At 42.2% G+C, this 17,997-nt stretch overlaps 1 protein-coding gene across 1 annotated transcript in view; it reads left to right on the forward strand.

Moving 5' to 3' along the window:
* Window positions 1-16,449, forward strand: part of LOC121540742 (anoctamin-3) — a 90,367-nt gene extending 73,918 nt beyond the window's left edge. Inside the window, exons 21-25 of the mRNA XM_045217615.1 lie at window positions 5,329-5,498; window positions 6,061-6,213; window positions 9,020-9,167; window positions 13,442-13,637; window positions 15,445-16,449. Of these exons, the coding sequence (XP_045073550.1) occupies window positions 5,329-5,498; window positions 6,061-6,213; window positions 9,020-9,167; window positions 13,442-13,637; window positions 15,445-15,627 (850 nt within the window). The 3' untranslated portion in view covers window positions 15,628-16,449. The remainder of the gene's footprint in view (window positions 1-5,328; window positions 5,499-6,060; window positions 6,214-9,019; window positions 9,168-13,441; window positions 13,638-15,444) is intronic.
* Window positions 16,450-17,997: the final 1,548 nt, after the last annotated feature.

Genomic DNA, 17,997 nt, shown 5'->3' on the forward strand with positions numbered 1-17,997 from the left:
GGGCTTTATTGGCATGGGAAATATATGTTAACATTGCCAAAGCAAGTGAAATAGATCATAAACAAAAGTGAAATAAACATATTATGTCTGTATACAGTGTTGTAATAATGTGCAAAATGTATAGCGCATAGAATTAAAAAGGTATTGTCGGACATTATTCATTCTAATCAGACAGGTTTTTTACATGGACGATACATTGGAGATAATATAAGGCAAGTATTGGAAACAATAGAACACTATGAAAAATATGGGAAACCAGGCCTGGTATTCATAGCAGACTTTGAAAAGGCTTTTGATAAAGTACAACTTGAATTTATATATAAATGCCTGGAGCATTTGGATTTTGGAGAATCTCTTATAAAATGGGTTAAAATCATGTATAGTAACCCTAGGTGTAAAATAGTAAATAATGGCTATTTCTCAGAAAGTTTTAAACTGTCAAGAGGAGTAAAACAAGGTTGTCCACTATCGACATATCTATTTATTATGGCCATCGAAATGTTAGTTATTAAAATCAGATCCAACAATAATATCAAGGTATTAGAAATCCAGGGCTTAAAAACAAAGGTGTCAATGTACGCTGATGATTAATGTTTTCTTAAAAATCCAAAACTGAATTGCCTCCACAGCCTCATAGAGGATCTAGATACATTTTCTAACCTCTCTGGATTACAACCAAATTATGATAAATGTACTATATTACGTATTGGATCACTAAAAAATAAAAATTTTACATTACCATGTAGTTTACCAATAGAATGGTCTGATGGTGATGTGGATATACTCGGAATACATATCCCAAATGAAATAAATGATCTCACTCCAATAAATGTTAATAGAAAGTTAGCAAAAATAGATAAGATCTTGCTACCATGGAAAGATAAATACCTGTTTATTTGTGGAAAAATCACCCTGATTAACTCTTTAGTATTATCCCAGTTTACCTATTTGCCTATGTTCTTGCCTACACCTAGCGAACAGTTTTTTAAATTATATGAGAAAAAAATATTTGGCAAGCCAGACAAAATTAAACGGGCCTATTTATATAATGAATATGAATTCGGAGGACAGAAATTATTAAATATTAAAGCATTAGACCTCTCACTAAAAGCTTCAATCATACAAAAGTTATACTTAAATCCGAACTGGTTCTCTATCAAATTAGTAAGATTGTCTCACCCCATGTTCAAGAATGGCTTTTTTCCCCTTTATTCAGATTACAACCTCTCACTTTCAGTTATTTGAAAAGGAAATCATCTCCCAAATATCACTATTTCTAAAACAAGCCATAGAAAGTTGGTTGCAATTTCAATTTAATCCTCCAAAAACGACAGAACAAATAATGCAACAAATATTGTGGTTAAACTCAAATATACTAGTTGATAAAAAGCCAGTATTTTTTTATATAAAAATAAAAAAGGCACAATTTTCATAAAATATATATTTAGGTAGGACTGGTGGAGTTATGTCGCACATGCAGCTAACAAAAACATATAGAAATGTCTGCTCTACCCAAAATTACAACCAAATAATTGCAGCATTACCGCAAAAATGGAAGAGGAAAGTGGAAGGGGGAAAAAGTAAGGAACTTGTCTGTCGGCCCTGCATTAAAGAACATACAGTGGGGAGAGCAAGTATTTGATACACTGCCAATTTTGCAGGTTTTCCTACTTACAAAGCATGTAGAGGTCTGTAATTTTTATCATAGGTACACTTCAACTGTGAGAGACGGAATCTAAAACAAAAATCCAGAAAAATCACATTGTATGATTTTTAAGTAATTAATTTGCATTTTATTGCATGACATAAGTATTTGATACATCAGAAAAGCAGAACTTAATATTTGGTACAGAAACCTTTGTTTGCAATTACAGAGATCATACGTTTCCTGTAGGTCTTGACCAGGTTTGCACACACTGCAGCAGGGATTTTGGCCCACTCCTCCATACAGACCTTCTCCAGATCCTTCAGGTTTCGGGGCTGTCGCTGGGCAATACGGACTTTCAGCCCCCTCCAAAGATTTTCTATTGGGTTCAGGTCTGGAGACTGGCTAGGCCACTCCAGGACCTTGAGATGCTTCTTACGGAGCCACTCCTTAGTTGCCCTGGCTGTGTGTTTCGGGTTGTTGTCATGCTGGAAGACCCAGCCACGACCCATCTTCAATGCTCTTACTGAGGGAAGGAGGTTGTTGGCAAAGATCTCGCTATACATGGCCCCATCCATCCTCCCCTCAATACGGTGCAGTCGTCCTGTCCCCTTTGCAGAAAAGCATCCCCAAAGAATGATGTTTCCACCTCCATGCTTCACGGTTGGGATGGTGTTCTTGGGGTTGTACTCATCCTTCTTCTTCCTCCAAACACGGCGAGTGGAGTTTTGACCAAAAAGCTCTATTTTTGTCTCATCAGACCACATGACCTTCTCCCATTCCTCCTCTGGATCATCCAGATGGTCATTGGCAAACTTCAGACGGGCCTGGACATGCGCTGACTTGAGCAGGGGGACCTTGCGTGCACTGCAGGATTTTAATCCATGACGGCGTAGTGTGTTATTAATGGTTTTCTTTGAGACTGTGGTCCCAGCTCTCTTCAGGTCATTGACCAGGTCCTGCCGTGTAGTTCTGGGCTGATACCTCACCTTCCTCATGATAATTGATGCCCCACGAGGTGAGATCTTGCATGGAGCCCCAGACCGAGGGTGATTGACCGTCATCTTGAACTTCTTCCATTTTCTAATAATTGCGCCAACAGTTGTTGCCTTCTCACCAAGCTGCTTGCCTATTGTCCTGTAGCCCATCCCAGCCTTGTGCAGGTCTACAATTTTATCCCTGATGTCCTTACACAGCTCTCTGGTCTTGGCCATTGTGGAGAGGTTGGAGTCTGTTTGATTGAGTGTGTGGACAGGTGTCTTTTATAAAGGTAACGAGTTCAAACAGGTGCAGTTAATATAGGTAATGAGAGGAGAACAGGAGGGCTTCTTAAAGAAAAACTAACTGGTCTGTGAGAGCCGGAATTCTTACTGGTTGGTAGGTGATCAAATACTTATGTCATGCAATAAAATGCAAATTAATTACTTAAAAATCATACAATGTGATTTTCTGGATTTTTGTTTTAGATTCCATCTCACAGTTGAAGTGTACCTATGATAAAAAATTACAGACTTCTACATGCTTTGTAAGTAGGAAAACCTGCAAAATCGGCAGTGTATCAAATACTTGTTCTCCCCACTGTATATATGTATATGTATGTATATTTGCGAGAAAAAAAAGTGATGCAGACAATTACATTGATGGAAGTTACAATCTATCTGCAATATTAAAGCTGATCTACCCCCCAAAAAGATACAATATAAAAAAATGTATTAATTAAAGTTAAAGTACAAAAAGGAAAATAAAGAAACATAAATATGGGTTGTATTTACAATGGTGTTTGTTCTTCACTGGTTGCTCTTTTCTTGTGGCAACAGGTCACAAATCTTGCTGCTGTGATTGCACACTGTGGTATTTCACCCAATATATATGGGAGTTTATCAAAATTAGATTTTTGGGTCTGTGTAATCTGAGGGAAATATGTGTCTCTAATATGGTCATACATTTGGCAGAAGGTTAGGAAGTGCAGCTCAGTTTTCACCTCATTTTGTGGGCTGTGTGCACATAGCCTGTCTTCTCTTGAGAGCCAAGTCTGCCTTCGGGAGCCTTTCTCAATAGCAAGGCTATGCTCACTGAACTGTACATAGTCAAAGATTTCCTTAGTTAGTCATGTATTCTGCCACTGTGTACTCTCTCTTTATGGCCAAATAGCATTCTAGTTTGCTCTAATTCTTTCCAATGTGTCAAGTAATTATCTTTTTGTTTTCTCATGATTTTGTTGGTTCTAATTGTGTTGCTGTGCTGGGGCTCTGTGGGGTCTGTTTGTGTTTGTGAACAGAGCCCCAGGACCAGCTTGCTTAGGGGGCTCTTCTCCAGGTTTATTTCTGTAGGTGATGGCTTTGTTATGGAAGGTTTGGGAATCGCTTCCTTTTAGGTGGTTGTAGAATTTAACGGCTCTTTTCTGGATTTTTGATCATTAGCGGGTATCGGCCTAATTCTGCTCTGCATGCATTATTTGGTGTTTTATGTTGTACACTGAGGATATTTTTGCAGAATTCTGCATGCAGAGTCTCAATTTGGTGTTTGTCCCATTTTGTGAATTCTTGGTTCGTGAGCAGACCCCAGACCTCACAACCATAAAGGGCAATGGGTTCTATAACTGATTCAAGTATTATTAGCCAGATCCTAATTGGTATGTCAGATTTAATGTTCCTTTTGATGGCATAGAAGGCCCTTCTTGACTTGTCTCTCAGATCGTTCACAGCTTTGTGGAAGTTACCTGTGGCGCTGATGTTTAGACCGAGGTATGTATCGTTTTTTGTGTGCTCTAGGGCAATGGTGTCTAGATGGAATTTGTATTCGTGGTCCTGGCAACTGGACCTTTTTTGGAATACCATTATTTTTGTCTTACTGAGATATACTGTGAGGGTCCAGGTCTGACAGAATCTGTGCAGAAGATCTAGGTGCTGCCGTAGGCCCTCCTTGGTTGTGGACAGAAGCACCAGATCATCAGCAAACAGTAGACATTTGACTTCAGATTCTAGTAGGGTGAGGCCGGGTGCTGCAGACTGTTCTAGTGCCCTCGCCAATTCGTTGATATATATGTTGAAGAGGGTGGGGCTTAAGCTTCATCCCTGTCTCACCCCACGGCCCTGTGGAAAGAAATGTGTGTGTTTTCTATGGATTCTTCAATTACTTTGTGCAGATTTCTGACGTGCTGTTCCTTCTTTTTCCGTAGTGTATTTCTGTATTGTTTTAGTGATTCACCATTGTAAAGGCGTAGGCTCAGGTTTTCTGGGTCTCTATGTTTTTGGTTGGAAAGGTTTCTCAATTTCCTTCTTAGGTTTTTGCGTTCTTCATCAAACCATTTGTCATTGTTGTTAATTTTCTTAGGTTGTCTGCTTGACATTTTTAGATTTGATAGGGAAGCTGAGAGGTCAAATATACTATATAGGTATTCTACTGCCAAGTTTACACCTTCACTATTACAGTGAAACATTTTGTCCAGGAAATTGTCTAGAAGGGATTGAATTTGTTAATCTTTGTCTCTCTCTCTCACTCAATCTCTCACTCTCTCTCGATCTCTGTCTCTCTCGATCTCTGTCTCTCTCTCGATCTCTGTCTCTCTCTCTCTCAATCTCTCTCTCTCTCTCTCTCTCTCTCTCTCTCTCTCTCTCTCTCTCTCTCTCTCTCTCTCTCTCTCTCTCTCTGTCTCTCTCTCTCTCCCCCCCCTCTCTTTTCAGTCTGCTTCAGAACTGGTGGTCTCGGAGGAAGATCAAGCAGACAGAGAGGGAAGAGAGGATACGAGGGGGACAGAATGTGGAGAACAAAGTACAGCTTCCTCAATGGGACAAAGACTGGAACCTGCAGCCCATGAACGCCCACGGACTGGTGGACGAGTACCTGGAGATGGGTAAGACATATCAGCTATGTTACCTTGAAATAAATAAGCTGCTTTTCAAATTACTTGCCTGGTTAAGTAATTGTTAAATAAATGGTACATTTTACTGTTTAGATTTTTTTTTTTGATATAAAAATGTTACAGTTTAGTACAAAGCCCAGAGAATAACGCTTATTTAAATGTGGTTCTTGATTGTTCTGTGGGGGTTCTTAAAAAAAATAAAAATACAATGTGGTTGTTGTTAAATCTGTGACATTGCCCTTTGCCTGTATTGAGTTAGTCTTCTACTGAGGTCAAACAGAGGAAGTTAGTCTTCTGCTGAGGTCAAACACAGGATGTTAGTATTCTGCTGAGGTCAAACACAGGATGTTAGTATTCTGCTGAGGTCAACAACAGGATGTTCAAACCCACCATTATAACCATTTCTTCTTCTTCTTCTTCTTCTTCTTCTTCTTCTTCTTCTTCTTCTTCTTCTTCTTCTTCTTCTTCTTCTTCTTCTTCTTCTTCTTCTTCTTCTTCTTCTTCTTCTTCTTCTTCTTCTTCTTCTTCTTCTTCTTCTTCTTCTTCTTCTCAGTTCTCCAGTTTGGTTTCACCACCATCTTTGTGGCTGCGTTCCCATTGGCTCCTCTCCTGGCTCTGCTCAACAACATCATCGAGATACGACTGGACGCCTACAAGTTTGTCACCCAGTGGAGGAGACCCATGCCTGCCAGAGCCACAGACATAGGTCAGTAATACAGCCGCAGATATAGGTCAGTAATACACCACAGATATAGGTCAGTAATACAGCCACAGATATAGGTCAGTAATACAGCCACAGATATAGGTCAGTAATACACCACAGATATAGGTCAGTAATACAGCCACAGATTTATTTATTTATTTTATTTTATTATTTTTTGTCATTTAGCAGACGCTCTTATCCAGAGCGACTTACATGAGCAATTAGGGTTAAGTGCCTTGCTTAAGGGCACATCGACAGATTTTTCACCTAGTCGGCTTGGGGATTAGAACCAGCGACCTTTCGGTTACTGGCCACAGATATAGGTCAGATATAGGTCAGATATAGGTACAGATATAGGTCAGATATAGATCAGTAATACAGCCACAGATATAGGTCAGTAATACAGCCACAGATATAGGTCAGTAATACAGCCACAGACATACGTCAGTAATACAGCCACAGATATAGGTCAGTAATACAGCCACAGATATAGGTCAGTAATACAGCCACAGATTTAGGTCAGTAATACAGCCACAGATATAGGTCAGTAATACAGCCACAGATATAGGTCAGTAATACAGCCACAGATATAGGTCAGTAATACAGCCACAGATATAGGTCAGTAATACAGCCACATATATAGGTCAGTAATACAGCCACAGATATAGGTCAGTAATACAGCCACAGATATAGGTCAGTAATACAGCCACAGATATAGGTCAGTAATACAGCCGCAGATATAGGTCAGTAATACAGCCACAGATATAGGTCAGTAATACAGCCACAGATATAGGTCAGTAATACAGCCACAGATATAGGTCAGTAATACAGCCACAGATATAGGTCAGTAATACAGCCGCAGATATAGGTCAGTAATACAGCCGCAGATATAGGTCAGTAATACAGCCACAGATATAGGTCAGTAATACAGCCACAGATATAGGTCAGTAATACAGCCACAGACATACGTCAGTAATACAGCCACAGATATAGGTCAGTAATACAGCCACAGATATAGGTCAGTAATACAGCCACAGATATAGGTCAGTAATACAGCCGCAGATATAGGTCAGTAATACAGCCGCAGATATAGGTCAGTAATACAGCCACAGATATAGCTCAGTAATACAGCCACAGATATAGGTCAGTAATACAGCCACAGACATACGTCAGTAATACAGCCACAGATATAGGTCAGTAATACAGCCACAGATATAGGTCAGTAATACAGCCACAGATATAGGTCAGTAATACAGCCACAGATATAGGTCAGTAATACAGCCACAGATATAGGTCAGTAATACAGCCACAGATATAGCTCAGTAATACAGCCACAGATATAGCTCAGTAATACAGCCACAGATATAGGTCAGTAATACAGCCACAGACATACGTCAGTAATACAGCCACAGATATAGGTCAGTAATACAGCCACAGATATAGGTCAGTAATACAGCCACAGATATAGGTCAGTAATACAGCCACAGATATAGGTCAGTAATACAGCCACAGATATAGCTCAGTAATACAGCCACAGATATAGGTCAGTAATACAGCCACAGACATACGTCAGTAATACAGCCACAGATATAGGTCAGTAATACAGCCACAGATATAGGTCAGTAATACAGCCACAGATATAGGTCAGTAATACAGCCACAGATATAGGTCAGTAATACAGCCACAGATATAGGTCAGTAATACAGCCACAGATATAGGTCAGTAATACAGCCACAGATATAGCTCAGTAATACAGCCACAGATATAGGTCAGTAATACAGCCACAGACATACGTCAGTAATACAGCCACAGATATAGGTCAGTAATACAGCCACAGATATAGGTCAGTAATACAGCCACAGATATAGGTCAGTAATACAGCCACAGATATAGGTCAGTAATACAGCCACAGATATAGGTCAGTAATACAGCCACAGATATAGGTCAGTAATACAGCCACAGATATAGGTCAGTAATACAGCCGCAGATATAGGTCAGTAATACAGCCACAGATATAGGTCAGTAATACAGCCACAGATATAGGTCAGTAATACAGCCGCAGATATAGTTCAGTAATACAGCCACAGATATAGGTCAGTAATACAGCCGCAGATATAGGTCAGTAATACAGCCACAGATATAGGTCAGTAATACAGCCACAGATATAGGTCAGTAATACAGCCGCAGATATAGGTCAGTAATACAGCCACAGATATAGGTCAGTAATACAGCCACAGATATAGGTCAGTAATACAGCCACAGACATACGTCAGTAATACAGCCACAGATATAGGTCAGTAATACAGCCACAGATATAGGTCAGTAATACAGCCACAGATATAGGTCAGTAATACAGCCACAGATATAGGTCAGTAATACAGGCACAGATATAGGTCAGTAATACAGCCACAGATATAGGTCAGTAATACAGCCACAGATATAGGTCAGTAATACAGCCACAGATATAGGTCAGTAATACAGCCACAGATATAGGTCAGTAATACAGCCACATATATAGGTCAGTAATACAGCCACATATATAGGTCAGTAATACAGCCACAGATATAGGTCAGTTATTTCTTCCATCTGTTAAGTGTATTACACAATGCTAATCAGATGGGGAAACTGTCCTGAGGTGCAAGTGGAGGCAGGGATTTTACCAAGAGCGTTTGAGAGCGATGGAGACAAAGTATCTGCTGTTCAGTTGAGAATTGAACACTTCCTCCCCCAGAGTAGCTTTAGATTACTGGTAAAGATAGCTAGAGAGTAGAAGCATGTTGCCCAATGTGCTGCTGTGTTCTCCCATCAGGTATCTGGTACGGTATCCTGGAGGGGATCGGCGTGCTGGCTGTCATCACCAACGCCTTCGTCATCGCCATCACCTCCGACTACATCCCCCGCTTCGTCTACGCGTTCAGATACGGACCCTGTGTGGACAAGGGATACCACCACGAGAAGTAGGTCCATCTATCCACTCAGATTATACCTTGTGGCGTCGGTTCATTTAAAGAATGCTCTGGCCATTCTACAGGGACACTTTGTGTCACGGTATTAGTTGGTTGTTGTGGCTCAGTTGGTAAGAGTCCATCGTATTTTTAGCTTTTATTTATTCAGATGAGCCCAATTGAGAGCAGGGTCTCTTTCTCAACGGTGCCCTGAGAACAAACAATTCACAAATCAACATGATCATTCAATAAAACATCAAAGATAATCTACAAGATACAGCCGTTGCAGATACGCTACATTTCAACAACACAAATACGTTATTACAACCAACCAAAACACTCACAAACCTCAGTGAATTCATTCCGCATCAGCGTTCTAAACTGCCCTCTTGGCACCAGGGCCTCAAGATGTAATGAGGATAGCAAATTATTCAAACTAAAGGCTGATTTACCTAGGATGGTAGCAACACGAGGGACCTCAAGAGTTAACCAACCCTGTGAGTGGGTTTGATGCCTCGTATTTATATACTCTAACAGAGAAGTGAGATATGTTGGAAGTTTGTGCAGCAGAGCTTTGTAAACAAAAAGGGAGAAATGAAGTGATCCATGGGAATTTAGAGCCGTCCAGCCGACCTTCTGATAAAGGATGCAGTGATGAGTATTAAACTTGTCACCTGTTCAAAGGATAAAGCTTAGAACATGAACAACTTCATAGTTAAGAACACTATAACAATATGGAAGAAAATGAAACGTATTCTACAATAAACAATATCACTCCCTAAAAACACAACTTTATGGAACAATCCTTGGATAGCTTTTCAGAATTCACCGATAAATTGGTCCACGTGGAAAACTAAAGGAATAGAAACCGTAAAATGACTTGGTAACAGGAAATACATTTATTTCCATGACAGAATGAAAAAGTGCATATCACGAAATTTCGATTTTGAAATCTTTTTGGACATCAGAGCAACCTTGAGGGAATCTTATTTGAGGTAAGATACACAAAACCTATCCAACCGACAATTTCTTAGAAAAAAAAATAGAAACTATTGGAACCAAGACTTAAAAAGAACTGATGTTGGCACAAAATGGAGGGAAAGTTGGAGCATACCTAACGAAATGACAGTTATTAGCTAAGATGTAATCCAGTAAAAAACCAACGTATAGAATGTATTATACAAGAGACAAAATTCACAAATTCTACAGCACAACGGCAGAGTCATGTCTCAAGTGTAAAGCTAACAATGACTCCATTCCCAATAATCCATGCCTTCTGGGAATGCTATGAAGTCCAAAAGTTATGGGCGGAGCTAGAAAGTTGGCTGTCAGAAGTTTTACAATGTAAATGTACTTTTAATCCGGTACAATTTAAGGCCAAGTGGCAAACAATAATGCAGGCAGTGGGGATGTGAGCATGTGGCTCTGAGCAGAGGAGATGTAGACATTGTTTGTAAATTTAAAATCAAATATTCTTTTTAAAAAATTAAAAAGATATATATATATAAACCTGTCACCTGTGATAAAGCGAACTGCGCTATGGTACACTGCATCCAAGTGTTTTAGAATAGTGGCTGTTGCATTCTGGTAAATGGTGTCACCATAATGTCTGTATAATCTGCTTCCTGCTGTTTAGGGAGAGGCATGATCTATTTCTATAAAAGAAGCCTACTTTTAAATCTCAGCTTCTTAACTAGCTCATCCGTATGTTTTTTTTTTTTTACGTAACATTTTTGTCAATTTAAAAGCCCAGATATTTATAGGCGGGAACCTGCTCCATGAGAGAACCATCCAATGCATAAATGTGTAAACCATCTGAAATATTTCTAAGAGAATTAGAAAACAACATACATTTAGTTTTTTCCGCATTAAGTACCCATTTTAAATAAACAAGGGCTTTCTGCAAGGCAACAAAATCAGATTGCCGTTCTAATTTATCCTGGTCAGCAGTAGGGGCAATCTGCATACAGATGAATGTTACAGGTTTTTGCAGACAGACCAATATTATTTATACAGAAAAAATATATAAACGCAACATTTTCAAATATTTTACTGAGTTACAGTTCATATGAGGAAATCAGTCAATTGAAATAAATTCATTAGGCCTCTAATCTATGGATTTCACATACTAGGATACAGATATGCGTCTGTTGTAGGGTTGAACGAACCGGTTACCGAGATTTACCTCCCAGGACCACTCCCTTTTCCTGGGATAAATAACTGTGAGAAACCAGTAAATTATAATAAATTATTTATATGAACAGCATGACGTGAAATGGAACTGTTAAGTTATATGCAAAGTCTAAATCTGGATTCTCTACGGCTTTCTCTCGGGTCACTGCATGATGAATTATCAATGCTCAGGGTGGGGACCGACAGCCCATCTCATTATGTAGACCTATCATGTCATCATGGTAACCTATTTTATTGTGAGAGGTAGGCCTACATTTGCTGCAGCATTAGTCTATGCTACAGTTATATACAGTGGGGAAAAAAAGTATTTAGTCAGCCACCAATTGTGCAAGTTCTCCCACTTAAAAAGATGAGAGAGGCCTGTAATTTTCATCATAGGTGCACGTCAACTATGACAGACAAAATGAGAAAAAAAATCCAGAAAATCACATTGTAGGATTTTTAATGAATTTATTTGCAAATTATGGTGGAAAATAAGTATTTGGTCAATAACAAAAGTTTCTCAATACTTTGTTACAGTGGGGGAAAAAAGTATTTAGTCAGCCACCAATTGTGCAAGTTCTCCCACTTAAAAAGATGAGAGAGGCCTGTAATTTTCATCATAGGTACACGTCAACTATGACAGACAAATTGAGAAAAATAAATCCAGAAAATCACATTGTAGGATTTTTTATGAATTTATTTGCAAATCATGGTGGAAAATAAGTATTTGGTCACCTACAAACAAGCAAGATTTCTGGCTCTCACAGACCTGTAACTTCTTCTTTAAGAGGCTCCTCTGTCCTCCACTCGTTACCTGTATTAATGGCACCTGTTTGAACTTGTTATCAGTATAAAAGACACCTGTCCACAACCTCAAACAGTCACACTCCAAACTCCACTATGGCCAAGACCAAAGAGCTGTTTCAACTCCCTCCAAAGATTTTCTATGGGGTTGAGATCTGGAGACTGGCTAGGCCACTCCAGGACCTTGAAATGCTTCTTACGAAGCTGTACATTACCAACCCATAAAGTCAAATGCAACATCCATTTATGGTCAGCTATGTAAACTCCAACATTGATTTATCCTGCAATAGAGTTAAATTGGTGATATTCATTTGTGTCTTCTTCTAATGCCTCTTAAGGGGAAAGTCATCCAAAAGTAACTGAAAGTAATCAGATGATGTTACTGAGTTTGGGTAATCCAAAAGTTACATTACTGATTACAATTTTGGACAGGTAACTAGCAACTGTTACGGATTACATTTAGAAAGTAACCTACCCAACCCTACATCAAGGGCAGACCATTCTACAGCCACACTAGTCTCTAGTTAGTTATCGCACACAAGATTTGGTTCCTTGGTTCATGTGTTCCAGTTTGTGTTCCAGTTTGTGTTCCAGTTTGTGTTCCAGTTTGCCTTGGTTTCTGACCCCCCATCTCTCTCCATGGCAGGGGTCTGCGAGGCTACATGAACAGCAGCCTGTCGGTGTCTGGGTTTCTGACCCCCCCATCTCTCTCCATGGCAGGGGTCTGCGAGGCTACATGAACAGCAGCCTGTCGGTGTCTGTGTTTCTGACCCCCCCATCTCTCTCCATGGCAGGGGTCTGCGAGGCTACATGAACAGCAGCCTGTCGGTGTCTTGGTTTCTGACCCCCCATCTCTCTCCATGGCAGGGGTCTGCGAGGCTACATGAACAGCAGCCTGTCGGTGTCTTGGTTTCTGACCCCCCATCTCTCTCCATGGCAGGGGTCTGCGAGGCTACATGAACAGCAGCCTGTCGGTGTCTTGGTTTCTGACCCCCATCTCTCTCCATGGCAGGGGTCTGCGAGGCTACATGAACAGCAGCCTGTCGGTGTCTTGGTTTCTGACCCCCCATCTCTCTCCGTGGCAGGGGTCTGCGAGGCTACATGAACAGCAGCCTGTCGGTGTCTTGGTTTCTGACCCCCCATCTCTCTCCATGGCAGGTGTCTGCGAGGCTATATGAACAGCAGCCTGTCGGTGTCTTGGTTTCTGACCCCCCCATCTCTCTCCGTGGCAGGGGTCTGCGAGGCTACATGAACAGCAGCCTGTCGGTGTCTTGGTTTCTGACCCCCCCCATCTCTCTCCATGGCAGGTGTCTGCGAGGCTACATGAACAGCAGCCTGTCGGTGTTTGACATGGGCGTGCGCTGGAACGTGAGTGAGGAGCAGAGTAGATACTGCAGGTACAGAGACTACAGAGCCTCCCCCTGGAGCCCAGTACCGTACGACTTCACTCTGCAGTTCTGGCACGTCCTGGCTGCAAGACTAGCCTTCATCATAGTCTTCGAGGTAGGTCAGCACGCCCACGCTCTGTCTGTCTGTCTGTCTGTCTGTCTGTCTGTCTGTCTGGCACGTCCTGGCTGCAAGACTAGCCTTCATCATAGTCTTCGAGGTAGGTCAGCACGCCCACGCTCTGTCTGTCTGTCTGTCTGTCTGTGTGTCTGTCTGTCTGTCTGGCACGTCCTGGCTGCAAGACTAGCCTTCATCATAGTCTTCGAGGTACGTCAGTACGCCCACGCTCTGTCTGTCTGTCTGTCTGTCTGTCTGTCTGGCACGTCCTGGCTGCAAGACTCACCTTAATCTTCGTCTCTGAGGTATGTCAGTACGCCCACGCTCTGTCTGTCTTGATCTCTGTCTGTCTGTCTGTCTGTATTGATCTCTGTCTCTGTCTCAGACACTGATTAGGTGTTTCAGGCAGGGTGTCCGAGCTGTGCGCCAGTAGTTCAAACAGACAGCTCGGTGCATTCAACATGTCAATACCTCTCACAAATACAAGTAGTGATGAAGTCAATCTCTCCTCCACTTTGAGCCAGGAGAGATTGACATGCATAATATTAATGCCAGCTCTCTGTGTACATCCAAGGGCCAGCCGTGCTGCCCTGTTCTGAGCCAATTGCAATTTTCCTAAGTCCCTCTTTGTGGCACCTGACCACACGACTGAACAGTAGTCCAGGTGCGACAAAACTAGGGCCTGTAGGACCTGCCTTGTTGATAGTGTTGTTAAGAAGGCAGAGCAGTGCTTTATTATAGACAGACTTCTCCCCATCCTAGCTACTGTTGTATCAATATGTTTTGACCATGACAGTTTACAATCCTGGGTTACTCCATGCAATTTAGTCTCCTCAACTTGCTCAATTTCCACATTATTCATTACAAGATTTAGTTGAGGTTTAGGGTTTAGTGAATGATTTGTCCCAAAACAATGCTTTTAGTTTTTGAAATATTTAGGACTAACTTATTCCTTGCCACCCATTCTGAAACTAACTGCAGCTCTTTGTTAAGTGTTGCTGTCATTTCAGTCGCTGTGGTAGCTGACGTGTATAGTGTTGAGTCATCCTCATACATAGACATACTGGCTTTACTCAAAGTTAGTGGCATGTCGTTAGTAAAGATTGAAAAAAGTAAGGGGCCTAGACAGCTGCCCTGGGGAATTCCTGATTCTACCTGGATTTTGTTGGAGAGGCTTCTGTTAAAGAACACCCTCTGTGTTCTGTTAGACAGGTAACTCTTTATCCACAATATAGCAGGGGGTATAAAGCCATAACACATACGTTTTTCCAGCAACAGACTATGATCGATAATGTCAAAAGCCACACTGAAGTCTAACAAAACAGCCCCCACAAACTTTTTATCATCAATTTCTCTCAGCCAATCATCAGTCATTTGTGTAAGTGCTGTGCTTGTTGAATGTCCTTCCCTATAAGCGTGCTGAAAGTCTGTTGTCAATTTGTTTACTGTAAAATAGCATTTTATCTGGTCAACAACATTTTTTCCTAAAGTTTACTAAGTGTTGGAAACAGGCTGATTGGTCGGCTATTTGAGCCAGTTAAGGGGGCTTTACTATTCTTAGGTAGGGGAATAACTTTTGCTTCCCTCAGGGCCTGAGGGCACACACTTTCTAGTAGGCTTAAATTGGAGGTTTACCAGTCCTCTGGGGATTCTAGATATCCCAGATGCTATGTCCTGCCCATATTCCCTTGAGCAAGGAACCTACCCCTTAAAACCCCTCAGGGAGTTTGTTTGCCTGTGTTGATTTTCTGTGATCTGAAAATGACAATGGGACAACAAAGTCTTCTTCCTCTATTGCCTCCCGCAGCACCTGGTGTTTGGCATCAAGTCGTTCATCGCGTACCTGATCCCAGACATGCCCAAGAGTCTGTGTGACCGCATGCGGAGGGAGAAGTACCTGATGCAGGAGATGATGTACGAAGCAGAGCTGGAGCACCTGCAGAAGGAGAGAAAGAAGAATGGCAGGAGATATCACCACGAGTGGCCTTAGCGTTAGTCATGTGATGTTAGGTCCCTGTAATACATACAGAACCTCGTCTGCAGCATACACACACACATACACACAGTACACTTGATATACACGCCAGCACACACACATATGCACTCAGATCACATGTTCCCTTCTGCACACCAAAGAGACCCTCTTCTGTCACCAGACCTGAGGCCCTCCCTGTCCACATACCCATCTTCTGTCCCTCGTACCTGTCCATGTCCACATACCCATCTTCTGTCCCTCGTACCTGTCCCTGTCCACATACCCATCTTTTGTCCCTGTCCCCTGTCCCTGTCCCTGTCCACATACCCATCCTCTGTCCCTCGTACCTGTCCCTGTCCACATATCCATCTTCTGTCCCTCATACCTGTCCCTGTCCACATAAACATCTTCTGTCCCTCGTACCTGTCCCTGTCCACATACCCATCCTCTGTCCCTCGTACCTGTCCCTGTCCACATATCCATCTTCTGTCCCTCGTACCTGTCCCTGTCCACATAAACATCTTCTGTCCCTCGTACCTGTCCCTGTCCACATAAACATCTTCTGTCCCTCGTACCTGTCCCTGTCCACATAAACATCTTCTGTCCCTCGTACCTGTCCCTGTCCACATAAACATCTTCTGTCCCTCGTACCTGTCCCTGTCCACATATCCATCTTCTGTCCCTCGTACCTGTCCCTGTCCACATAAACATCTTCTGTCCCTCGTACCTGTCCCTGTCCACATAAACATCTTCTGTCCCTCGTACCTGTCCCTGTCCACATATCCATCTTCTGTCCCTCGTACCTGTCCCTGTCCACATAAACATCTTCTGTCCCTCGTAATCTGTCCCTGTCCACATAAACATCTTCTGTCCCTCGTACCTGTCCCTGTCCACATAAACATCTTCTGTCCCTCGTACCTGTCCCTGTCCACATAACCATCTTCTGTCCCTCGTACCTGTCCCTGTCCACATAAACATCTTCTGTCCCTCGTACCTGTCCCTGTCCACATAAACATCTTCTGTCCCTCGTACCTGTCCCTGTCCACATAAACATCTTCTGTCCCTCGTACCTGTCCCTGTCCACATAAACATCTTCTGTCCCTCGTACCTGTCCCTGTCCACATAAACATCTTCTGTCCCTCGTACCTGTCCCTGTCCACATAAACATCTTCTGTCCCTCGTACCTGTCCCTGTCCACATACCCATCTTCTGTCCCTCGTACCTGTCCCTGTCCACATAAACATCTTCTGTCCCTCGTATCTGTCCCTGTCCACATAAACATCTTCTGTCCCTCGTACCTGTCCCTGTCCACATAAACATCTTCTGTCCCTCGTACCTGTCCCTGTCCACATATCCATTTTCTGTCCCTGTCCCCCGTACCTGTCCCTGTCCACATACCCATCCTCTGTCCCTGTCCCCTGTCCCTGTCCCCTGCTCCCATCTCTGTTACTGTCCCCCACCTCCCCGTTCAGCTCTCCATCCAGCAGGAACCCTGGGCCCTGTCTGTGCCCTGTCACGCCTGTCCTGTGTCGTGTCCTGGCTACGAATGGGGGGAGAGACCTATCTATCCAATTGTAATGTTTACTATGCAGAACAAGGGCTGCAGATCAGTTCACAACTGACTGTCTGCTCCCTTCTCGTCTTACTCTCATAGAAACAGAATGACTAGAACGGACATCCCCATTCAAGTCAATGGTCCGTAACGGGTGGACAAGACTGGCGGCCATATTGAGTGTACCAATCAAATTGCTGTGGCCTAAGGGCCTTTTTCCCTTTCTATGTCATTCTATTTCTATGTCGCTCTTCTCTATGTGGCAGCTAGCCTATAGCAGCTTGCTATGACATAAGACACTCCGGTCCGTTCCGGTCCCGTTGCAGCTCACAACATGGCTGTGTGTTCTGTGTTGGTCTTGTCTTCCAGTCACAGTTCTACGCGGCTGTCTGACTGTGGCACTGATAGTGTTTCTTCTAGTTGCTTAAGTGATTCTATTGACGTATTTACGTGGCTACCAAAAAAATAAGAATGGACAATAATAATGTTGTTTATGCAAAATGACTGTAATTAATATTGCTCTCAAAGCATGCTGATTTGTTAAAGCGTTTTGGTTCATTTGTCGAACTACTGGGAAGATGTTACCATTCAGAGGTTTAATGATCTCTATTTTAAATCGTGTAAAAATGCATGGTTTAATTGCGTTTTTTTGTATTTCTTGGCTAGACAACGTCCCTGTCTTTGACGCCTGGTTTACTGTACCCTGCGTTTCTACTCAGTGTGAGCTGAACGTTGCACATTATTTATAACTCCGCTGTGCTTGACTGTTGTATTGAGTTGCGGATGCTAATATTGTCAATACTACTACAGTTTTAACCAACTGCAAAATGTGT

The sequence above is a fragment of the Coregonus clupeaformis genome, unplaced genomic scaffold (genome assembly GCF_020615455.1).
Source record: "Coregonus clupeaformis isolate EN_2021a unplaced genomic scaffold, ASM2061545v1 scaf1147, whole genome shotgun sequence".
NCBI lineage: Eukaryota > Metazoa > Chordata > Actinopteri > Salmoniformes > Salmonidae > Coregonus > Coregonus clupeaformis.